General features: G+C 38.4%; 1 protein-coding gene across 2 annotated transcripts in view; it reads right to left on the bottom strand.

The window, feature by feature from the left end:
- Positions 1–12,135, bottom strand: part of cdkal1 (CDK5 regulatory subunit associated protein 1-like 1) — a 611,713-nt gene that overhangs the window by 125,893 nt on the left and 473,685 nt on the right. For both annotated transcript variants that reach the window (XM_061916180.1, XM_061916181.1), the window contains one exon: positions 10,499–10,561. In XM_061916180.1, the coding sequence (XP_061772164.1) occupies positions 10,499–10,561 (63 nt within the window). The remainder of the gene's footprint in view (positions 1–10,498; positions 10,562–12,135) is intronic.

Below are 12,135 nucleotides of genomic sequence, written 5' to 3'. Positions count from 1 at the left end.
GTGCTCCTATTTTGGTAGCTTTTTCTCTTTTTTTGGGGTATTTTCCTGGAGCAGTTTCATGTCTTTCTTGAATGTTATTACCTGCACCTGCTTTGTTTTAGCAATTAGAAATATTTCAGTTGTTTTTATCCTTCTTTGTGGGGGCGTTGTTGATTGTCATGTCATGTACGGACGTACTTTGTGGACGCCATCTGCTCCAAACGCTGCAAGTATTTGCTGTAGTCCAGCATTCTGTGTTTGTTTACTTTGTAGCCAGTTTGGTTTTAGTTTTGTTTCGCATAGCCATCCCTAAGCTTCAATGCCTTTTCATAGCGGCACTCGCCTTTTGTTTATTTTTGGTTTAAGTAATAGATACCTTTAAATTATTGTGAATACATTGAGAACAGGAAGTTAACTAAAGTTTTAGCAACTGTTATGTAAAAGAAAAGGGGTAGGATTAAATAAGCTCTGCTTCTTCCTACTCCTTTTTAAACATGTTGAAAAGAGAAACTGGAAATTGTGATTTATCATGTTGTATGCTTGCATGTTCGAAATAAACTCACACTCAACTCAACTTTTTACCTGAACACTACCTCCCGCATATTGTGATCACGACAAACCATGTTCCCGACATCTACCAAGCAATTAGCTACCTGCTGCCACCAACTGATATGGAAGAGTATTACACCGTTACTCTGCCGAGCCGCAGACAGTACAGACACTCAACAACGGCACATTTGCGGTTTATAATTAGCCGCGGCACAGTGGTTGAAAAACACTGCTGTAGGTGACAAAGCAAATACTTGTTATTAAGGTAGAAAATACACATAACAATAATAATGATTGTCGAAGGTCCATAAAAAAAAATAATTATGTGTTAATTTTGGACACCCTTGGCGTAGACCTCTGATATGGAGTCTGAAAAAAAAAAAAAAACTAAATAATCTTTATTCGAAAACTATTATGATGTGGTGCATGGCTTAAAGTGTGCGGTGTCTAAGCGGGAGTGTGTCTGATGCAGGGCACTGGCCCTAGACAAAGTGCTCTGCCAGGTTTCTGCCCACTGGTCTTTTCATTGCTGATGGATGGGCCTTGTTCAGCACCATCTGGCTACAGGATACTTCACATTAATCATTACAAACACACACGGAGGCACACACACTCACAATGTGACTCCTAAAACACACACAGGGTGGGTGGATTGTTTAACACTGTATTTATATAAACAAAGCGTATACCTTACGGTCATATTTAGATGTACAACCCCGAAACCAAAATCAACTAAATGACATGAAGACAGAGAGGCCAATAAAGAAAGAATCAAGCTAATATTTCTTTAATCCCATTCAGTGTCAATATTGAAAAACGACATTTGCTTCCGACATAATTCCGCATTAGCCATGGGAGGTTAAGACACAATCCTGGTAATAAAACAACAATTAGTTCATTAAAAACATTGTTTCATTTGGTTGGTAGCCTGGAGCTTTTAGACAATAAAGCCTCACATACACAACAGCCCCTCCGCAACTCAGTCTTTATTAATGACCTTTTCCTCCGTGGCCAAACGCATATTAGCGGTAATGGCCGTAAACACACCAATTTATTCCTACCCCTTTATGTACATGCATGCTCTCTGTTACATGCGCTCTGATGTAAACACACAGTGTCCTTATATACAGTAAACTGTGCAAAGGCCAGACCCCAATGGGAGTTTAATGCAAAATGAAGGACATTATCAGACCTCATTTATTTATATCTAACGGCTATGTCGGCTTAATAAAAGCTGATTTGCCTTAGCAATTCCTCAGCCAATGGACACAAGCAAGGACAAGAGAATCTTAGAAGATATGGGAGGACTCAGGCTTGACATTAGATCTTCTACCCTTAAATCATATCAAAATGCACAGGGATTATTTTGCACATCTTAACAATGTCCAGAAATGAAATAAGATCTACACAAATACGGTAACACGTATATAAGAGTAACCAAACAAATACAACATTTTCATCATGTATTCGAGGAGTTGGGTAGGATTTTCAGTTAAATTTGTCAGGCCATTAAAATGTTATTTGATTTTTTAAATGTTTTTTAACAATTTAAATAAATATAGGATGACTTGTCCAGGGTGTACCCCGCTCTCTGCCCGAATGCAGCTGTATGTCCCCCCCTCCCTTGTGGAGGGGCTTCGGTCCGGTGGCCATGGATGAAATACTGGCTGTCCAAAATTGGGACCCAGGATGGACCGCTTGTCCAGAGTCGGGACCCAAGATGAACCGCTCGCCTATGCGTGGGTTGGGGACATCTCTGCGCTGCTGATCCGCCTCCGCTTGGGATGGTTTCCTGCTGACTCCACTTTGGATGGGACTCTCGCTACTATATTGGATCCACTTTGGACTTGATTCTCACGGTTACGTTAGATCCACTATGGATTGGACTTTCACAATATCATGTTAGATCTGCTCGACATCCATTGCTTTCGGTCCCCACATATGTGGTCCTCTCCAAGGTTTCTCATAGTCATCATGGTTGACGTCCCACTGGGGTGAGTTTTTCCTTGCCCTTATGTGGGCCCTGCCGAGGATGACGTGGTTTGTGCAGCCTTTTGAGGCGCTTGTGATTTAGGGCTATATAAATAAACATTGATTGATTGATTGATTGATTGATTGAGATAAGCTCCAGCGACCCCCCGTGACTCCTAAAGGGACAAGTGATAGAAAATGGATGGATGGATGGACTTTACACACGATTTATGTGATACTTTCCTCACTCGAATCCACATATGGAACCAATTTATTTCTATTCCTCCAATGACTTTATTTTATTTGATACTTTTAGGATGAAAATCAAACAAACATGTTCAGACCATCATTGTTATGTTGTCTGTGCAGTTCTGCCACCGCTTGTCAGTTTTATGCCGCCGCGCCTCTATTTGGCTTTTTGGGGCGGAACCAGTGGAACACACCTGCAAGCAGTTATCATTATGCCTTGGTAACTGTGCTACCTCTTAACCAGATTGTACTCATGCCTATAAACTCTCCTCCTGCATCCCTTGTCCTGTTCTTTGTTGTTCCCATGCATGAATTATTTTTGGCCGTGTTATTTCTTGGACTTCTGTAAGTACCAGAAGTTGTATGCATGCCTTTTGTTATTACACTTTGTTATATAACTTTTCCAGTCAGTCTCTGCTTTGGGGTCCTCAGCTGATCGTAACAATCATAATGTCTCTATATAATCCTCTCCGCCGCTGGCTGAAGTAATAATTGTCCACAGTCAGAGATCGACAAAATCCTGCCCTCTAACCACCGCAACTGAGAAAGTTAGCGCAAAGGAGAAAAACCAGATGACCAAATCAGAGAAACCACCCATTAAAATTATGTCCGACCGGTTATCAGCCGACCCCGCATCACACAACCTCCAAAAAGACGGACATTTATCCATGAAAATTTTTAAATGCTGCATTTCGGTCTATCCTGACTGATCAAACTGTACGATCAAGCATTAAGTTTAGTACACAAACACAGCTTGTGGCCAGCTCTGACTTCTTTTCTGTCATTCAAAGACGTCCGTGTGCAACACAGCTATTAACAACATTTCCGATAGGAGCGTTGCATATGACATCATTAATTTACACATTGATCAAGCAGCTTGAGCGTAGCATTAAAACAAGTGAGAATGAGTGAAAAGTTTGAGCAGAAAATGCCAGATTGCTTTTCTGTTCTTGGGTGTTCCAATCGTTCAAAAACAAAGATAGGAAAAAGCAGTCATAGAGTCTAGAAAAAAGTGGTTCATAAAGGTAATATAGTCAAAGGAAAAAAAAGAATCATCAAAGGAAATGGCTCTTTAAAAAATACCACTTTCGTCATGATCCTCTGCAGCAATCACTTGGTAAAATGTTTGTTTGAACATTTTATTTGATTGAGAAACTTTCTGTAATGCTATAAAGTTTATTTTGTAATTTATTAGCAGGGTTTGAGAGCAGAAATAAACGTAAGAAAAGGACAATAGATCGCATTATTTTGTGTTCTTTTGTGGTTGCAATGGCTAAATATAACTACGAAGACCTGGTTGTGCAAATAAACTAATGTCATGTTAAGTCTTGGTAATAAGTATTGTGATTGTTGGTCCAATCCACCGTGTTTCCTTTTTCGATTTTCATAACACAATCTAAAAGTTCAGTGGTGCAGGAACGCCAAGTGCTTTATTCGACACGGATCACCACATTACAGCGTCTTTGGTGATATTTGTCAGCATCAAGAAAATATCCTTAATAGTATTAATAAAGTGGATTAATAAATCTCTCATAGGCTCATTATCATATACTATATCTTAATATGGCCAGCAAACATTGTAGAACAACATAGACATCTATAGCTGAATAATGAGAAAAAATAGGAACTTCACACCACATAAACAACTGCAGACCTGAATTGTAGATAAGACTAATATTTGTAGCAGGTAATCAACTGTAGTCAGCAGTTAGCGTCACGATCACAGCAGTACGGCACTCGTTATGTCAATCAAATAAGTTACTTAATGATGCACGAATAAATCGAACTTTGTCTTTCACGGATTAATGCTTAATTTGTGGAACCCTCCAGATGTGAAGACATGATGAGCTTGTAATCTTTTCTTCTCTAAAAACCATGTGGTAACCTTTTGGTAATGATAAATGGTTTAAATATTTTTAATAAATATTCCCATTTAAAATATTTTTTCAGGATCGCTTTAATCTGCACTGATTCAGGTAAATAAACTGCACCTTAATGGGACTCTAGACCATCGCTTGAAACCTGGAAGTGCTCAGATTTGCCTCGAGGTCACGGGATTGCAACTCAGTTATTGTTACACGACCGACGGTACAGCTGAACATTGAACAATATTATTATATTATTTCATAAAACGACTGTAGTTGATTGTAGTCCATGCTATTGTTTTGTTTTTTCAAACAAAATGTATAATCGATTTGTTATCTTTTTAAAAGTCATTGTGCATGTTAAAAGTGTAGTGCTTTGATAGGGCCAAGCACTGGTTATTTTTTTATAAATTAATGTCAATGGCCATTGTTGACTTTAGATACAAATGTTTTGAGTTACGAGCTAGGTTGTGGAACAAACTGAGATTAATGATAAATTGAATTACCACTGTATTGTGTAACGTGTATTTCTGATCGCACATTTTTTAACTTTACCTATTTGTGTGTGTAATACTGTCTTGTGTTGTTTTGATTCTGTCTGCAAACAGAGGATTTACTTTTGAAAATGTCTTTTTCATCTTGAATTCCACACACAGATCAAGATCAGGACAGAAAAAAGAGATCATCAATGGAACCTATAGGTGGTAATGTTTACGCTATGCCAAGGTGCAAAATCAATGGTGCATTACCCACGTGCTATTCATCCCAACAGTGTGCATAACCATCTTGGCTCTAAAATGCACTACAAGAGAGAATCCCTCAATCCCAGACTGCACTAAAGTCAATACCTCAATAAAAGGCTTCAATCTTGCCTATTAACAAACAATGTGAATCAAAACAGCCTACTTACAAGTTGCAGCAACCAGCAAACATGAAAAAAAAGTTAAAGTATGTGCTTGTTGCCAATCTGTTTAGGTGAGAATAGCAGGCTTGTGAACAATTAACCCCTCCCCCCCAAAAAAAAATGTGAGTATGTCTTTCAAATTCCATGAATTTGAATTAATTTTGCAAACTACAGTGCATCCAGAAAGTATTCACATTGCTTCACTTTTTCCATATGTTATTTTACAGTCTTATTCCAAATTTAATAATTAATTTCTGTCCACAAAATTCTACACACATATCCCATAATGATAATGCAAAACACATTTTTTTCAGAATTTTTTTGCAAATGTATTAAAAATAAAATACATCACATGAACATCGAGTATTAACAGCCTCTGCCCAACACTTTGTTGATGCACAATTGGCAGCAATTACAGACACACGTCTGTTTGTTTTTTAAACACAATGCCACAAGCTTGTTGGGCCACTCAAAGACATTTACAGAATTGCCCTGAAGCCATTCCTTTGATATCTTGGCTGTGTGTTTGGGGTCATTGTCGTGCTGAAAGATAAAGTGTCACCCCAGTCTGCGTTCAAGAGCGCTCGGGAGCAGGTTTTCATCCAGGACATCTCTGTACATTGAGCAGTGAATGGTTTCCTCCAAACATAACGCCTGGCATTCATGCCAAAGAGTTCAATCTTTGTCTCATCAGACCAGATAATTTTGTTTCTAATGATCTGAGAGCCTTTTAAGTGCATTTTGGCAAACTTTTAGAAAGGAACGGCTTCCGTCTGGCCACTACCTAATTGGTGGTGGTTTGCTGCAGAGATGGTTGTCCTTGTAGAAGGTTTTTCTCTCTCCACAGAACAATGTTGCAGCTCTGATCCAGCTCTAGGAGGAGTTCTGGCCGTTCCAAACTTCTTCCTTTTACGGATGATGGAGGCCACTGTCCTCATTGGGACCTTCAAGGCAGCACATATTTTTCTGCAGCCTTCTCCAGATTTGTGCCCCAAGACCATCCTATCCTATAGGTCTAAAGAAAATTTATTCGACTTCATTCTTGATGTGTGCTCTGCCATGCACTGTCAAGTGTAGGACCTTATATAAAACAGGTGAGCCCTCCCAAATTATGTGCAAGCAACTCAATGCATAGGTGCCGATCTCGTGGGTGCTTCCAGGCCCCGAGCACCCATGGACAATGCCGAGTACCCACGTGGGAATGATTGACAATTCTTTCTCACCACCAAGTAAGAACCGCGCATGCTCAGAAAAGTAGCGTCAGATTTACCGCCCGTCCAAGCACCCCCTGGCAGAAATGTAGATCTCCGCCTATGACTGAATGCACCACAGGTTAGAATGACTATTAAGTATTAAAAATTGCTAAAAAAAAAAAAGGGTGAGAATTCAGTGTATTTTGAGAGCCCTTGGGTTAGTGTGCTTTGCTTTGACTTTTGTGAAGCCACCAGGGAAGGGGTACCAGGGAAGGGGTACCAGTGATGGTAAAGAGGAACAGGATTCACATCTCATTGCATCATAGAGATTGGAAAGCATAGCAATCAAACATGTGGTTCTGTAGTAAGTATGAAATGTGCGATTTCAACATTTACTTATTAAAATTAGTTAAAGGCCTACTGAAACCCACTACTACCCACCACGCAGTCTGATAGTTTATATATCAATGATGAAATATTAACATTACAACACATGCCAATACGGCCTTTTTAGTTTACTAAATTGCAATTTTAAATTTCCCGGGAGTTTTTTCTTGAAAAGGTCGCGTAATGATGACGTGTACGCGTGACGTCACAGGCTGTTAGGAAATATGAGCGCTGCGCACACACATAGCTAAAAGTCGTCTGCTTTAACCGCATAATTGCACAGTATTTTGGAGATCTGTGTTGCTGAATCTTTTGCAATTTGTTCAATTAATATAGGAGAAGTCAAAGTAGAAAGATGGAGTTGGGAAGCTTTAGCCTTCAGCCACACAAACACAGGGTGATTTCTTGTTTGAAATTCCTGGAGGTGAAACTTTACTATGGATCAGAGCGCAGTCAAGTGAACATGGATCCCTACCGAATGTCAACCAGCAGGTTTCGGTGAGAAAATTGTGGTCAAGACATTGGCGTCAAGACACCGGTGGACAAACCCCTCCGACTATCAGGTACTGTTAAACTCACTAAAACACTAGCAACACAATAGAAAGATAAGGGATTTCCCAGAATTATCCTAGTAAATGTGTCTAAAAACATCTGAATCCGTCCCAATGCAATCGCGTTTTTTTTTAACTTTTTTTTTTCTTTTCTAGTCCGTCTCTATCAATATCATCAAACCTGAATCTTTCAAACTCGCTCAAATTAATGGGGAAATTGTCGTTTTCTCGGTCCGAATAGCTGTTTTTGTTGGAGGCTCCCATTAGAAACAATGAATATGTGAGGAGCCATCAACATGTGACGTCATCGTCTGCAACTTCCGGTAAAGGCAGGGCTTTTCTGTTAGCACCAAAAGTTGCGAACTTTATTGTGGATGTTCTCTACTAAATCCTTTCAGCAAAAAATGGCAATATTGCGAAATGATCAAGTATGACACATAGAATGGACCTGCTATGCCAGTTTAAAAAAGAAAATCTAATTTCAGTAGGCCTTTAATGTATTTATACCTGTTTTTCACAGTTACAAGAATGGCAAAAATGTGTGATGCATGCATTTTGAATGCTAGTCCCCCCACTTTTAGTCATCTTCTCTTCTTACGTGACTCTACTACATGACATGGATCATTAAAGTGAGTACACAACTGAATGTTTGTGACTCTTCACCGGTAAATTTCTTTGGTAAAAATGTTAGTATTTTATTTAAGGTTCCAAGATGATAAGAGTTTGAATTCAAATTTAATTTCCATGTTTTGCTTTTGGAAAGTGATGAGCTGTGCAGTATTGCCTCATTGGACAGGTGCTTTGGAATGGTTACCTTTCACATTTGAATCAACACAGTACTAGTGCTCACCGGTATCAAACTAAATGTTTTGACTGAACATTTAATACTAAGCTGTGTTGTCCAGTTATTCAGACTTAGACTTAGACAAACTTAAATGATCCACAAGGGAAATTGTTCCACACAGTAGCTCAGTTACAAATGATAGAAAAGATGGAAAGGACAATACAGGTATAAAATAGACTAAAAGCAATATAAAGTATAACATATATACGTAATATTTACATAATATATGTACAGTATAGGATATATTCTGATATACATATATTGTATATATGTTTATATCATATATACAATACATAACAATTATCACGTACAATATTACAGTATATGTATACTACATTTTTTACACGTATGTGTATTGGCAAATACTGTACTGCATGGTATTATGTACACGCAATTGCAATTCCAAGACATTAGATAACAGCGGTGTAAAGACTACGGTGTTTCCCTGGCCAGGAAGTAGTCTTTGTCATTAAGTTAAATGTGCCTGTCTTTGCTTTTGTAAAGCTCTTCAAAATGTTTATGCTGTAAGTATTGTAGTTGTTACACACCAGCTGTTTGATTGTAACGGGCATCTCTGTTGTAGTTTTCACTACCAAATTTGGAGGTGTTGAAATAATCTGAAATCCATCCATCCATTTTCTACCGCTTATTCCCTTTGGGATCGCGGGGGGCGCTGGTGCCTATCTCAGCTACAATCACTAATACTAAATCTTAAGCATGTGTAAAAAAAAAATCCAATTAGATTAGCATTGAGCTAGTGCATTTTAAAAAGTAAAGGATTGTTGTACTTTTGAGCGCCTTCTACCTGGTTTGTTGGTATGCAAAATTGTAACATTACCTAGTGAGTCGGATCCGAGTGACTGCTTGTTTCAGATGAGCATGTTCTAAATCACTAATCCTCGACCCCATTGCAACAAATAAAGTACTTTTCTTACAAGTATCATCCCTGCAGGACGAGGAATAGCTAAACATGCTCAAAAGCATCAAAATGTAAACAAACGCCATTAGTGGATCTACACCTAACATCCACTGTAATAATACCAAGTGCAAGAGCGTAGCTAGTCAATACTACTATGATTATGTCAATATTTCTTGGCATCATAACATCTTCTTTCGTTTTTTTTATTTATTTATATGTTTTTTTAACTCAGGAAATATGACCCATATTCAAAATATGATTTTGAATATGACCAATGTATGATACTGCAATGACTTTCTATCGAATGGATACCAACATTTGTGGTATCACCCAAAACTAATGTAAAGTATCAAACAACAGAAGAATAGGTGATTATTACATTTTAACAGAAGTGTAGATAGAACATGTTAAAAAAGAAAGTACGCAAATATTAACAGTAAAACGAACAAGTAGATTAATAATTGATTTTCTACCACTTGTCCTTAACAATGTTGACACAATAATAGAATGATAAATGACACAATATGTTACTGCATATGTCAGCAGACTAAATTAGCAGCTTTTGTTTGCTTACTTACTGTTCAGTTTTATTTAAGGACAAACTTGCAATAAGAAACATTTTTAATGTACTGTAAGATTTTTTTGTTAAAAAAAAAAAGCCAATAAATGCAATTTTTTGTGGTCCCCTCTATTTAGAAAAGTATCGAAATGTACCGAAAAGTATCGAAATAATTTTGGTACCAGTACCAAAATATTGGTATACTGTATCCTGTAGTTAAACATATATATAAAGAAAAATAAATCATTTGCTGTTAACATCTGTATCAGGGGTCTCATTACAATCGGGAACCAACACTTAACACACTCTTATCCGCAATATTGCTGACAAGTGATGACCCTCAAAAGTGAACAACAAAATTACCACAATACTCAAGACAAGAGTGATGACAGATATGATTAAATGTCAAGTATTGGGTTCTTATGTGGCCCATTAAGGACGACAACATGTTGAAGAAGAAAAAGGGGCAAACAAAGACAAAGAACATCGGAACAGTTTTGAAAACAGCAACAACAAAAAATGTCTTACCTTGTCGTCATATGGGTTGTAGGAGTGAAAGAGATGAGACAGTTCTTTTGTCCGTTGTTTCTTCTGCGAGTAATAAAAAGTTAGAAAGTTAGAAACATAAATAAAGTATGCTGGAATATCAACAAAAACATCTGATTGATAGTCAACCTGATTATGGCCCAAGAACATTGGCTTGGACACAGTGCTGGTTCAGGACCTGTCAGATTCGCTCAGTCGACTTTTAGATAAAAACATGACATATGGTGTAAAGATATGAGACATGCGATACATCTTGACTTATTAACTTACAGGGTAACTTCAGCAGATGGGTAAAGGTCATTATGGCTAAGAGCAATGCCGACGGTGATTCATTAAATTTGTAAAATATAAAATGAACACAGACACAAAAGAGAGCAGAAGACTTGCCACCAGCCGTATCGGAGGATATTTCTCGCTTTAATCTGTGCCCAAAAACCGTCCATAACCTTTGCAATCCCATAATGCGATATTAGATGCGGGAGACGTGACTGTTTGATATGTGGCAGTTGTTAATGCAATCAGTTACATGAAGCTGACGCACATTACACAGAGACGTAATTAGCTCGCTGATTAGGCCACGTCTGGCTGTGGGCAGGATAGGATGTATGTCTATGCCACTATAGCTAAAAGGGACTTTTTAACCATTGCCATTCTTTTTCCAGCTCTATTCTTATCAGTGCAGATATGTAAAGCACTGGATCCAGTGTCCTCAGGCTGGTTCTGTACATAGGGAGCAGACAACCTACAGGTCCCTCTGCTTCCATAAATCCTTACAGTTTCAGCTTCAAGATAGACGCAGAAAGCTAGACAAAGACAGGATAAAAGATTCACTGCAAGTGTAGTCCAGCAGACAAAGACGGCTCGTGCCGTGAATGATGCTGAACGATGGCAAGCTAAATGAAAGAAAGACAACATTTGACATGAGAGGATAAGTACTGGGAAGAGAAAAAGTCAATCATAGATAAAGGTATCTCATGTCAATTAACATGAGGTGAGGCTCATACTAAAGGAGGCGCTGACATTGTTTTGGTCATGTGTTTGTGATCATGTTTTGTTTGGTCATGTTCTGTTGGTTTTTGGACTCTTTTGGCACTCTTGTTTTGTCACCATGACAACCATTAGTTTCACCTGTCATGTGTCCGGACTCACGCACCTGTCAGTAATCATGTCTGTATTATTTAAACTTGTATTTGCCAGGCAGTCGGCCTGGCGTCATACTCAACACTCCGGTTATGACTATACTCAATACTCTGATTTTGCTGTTCATGCCCTGCTAAGTAAGTTTTGTTTCTTTTCCATATTTTCTGCCCATGTGTAAGTTTTGTTTTAAAGCCACAGTTTAGTGATTTTTTTTTAGTTCATGTTTCATGACCTCAGTTTTGCCTCTGCTTGTACGTGCGTTAGGCACACTCGCCTCTGGGTTGTTTTTTGTGTCCTTAGTCAAGTTTTTTGCCAAGGCTGTGAGCGCCTTTTGTTTAGTACTTTTTGAGTAAAAAAATGTAACATGTCTTTACCATCCATCCATCCCCCACCGCTTACTCCCTTTTGGGGTCGCGGGGGGCGCTGGCGCCTATCTTCATTTATATATATATATATATATATATATATATATATATATA

The sequence above is a fragment of the Nerophis ophidion genome, linkage group LG11, assembly GCF_033978795.1.
Source record: "Nerophis ophidion isolate RoL-2023_Sa linkage group LG11, RoL_Noph_v1.0, whole genome shotgun sequence".
NCBI classification, from domain to species: domain Eukaryota; kingdom Metazoa; phylum Chordata; class Actinopteri; order Syngnathiformes; family Syngnathidae; genus Nerophis; species Nerophis ophidion.
The sequence above is the reverse complement of the archived record's forward strand: the minus strand, read 5'-3'. Positions and strand labels throughout refer to the sequence as shown.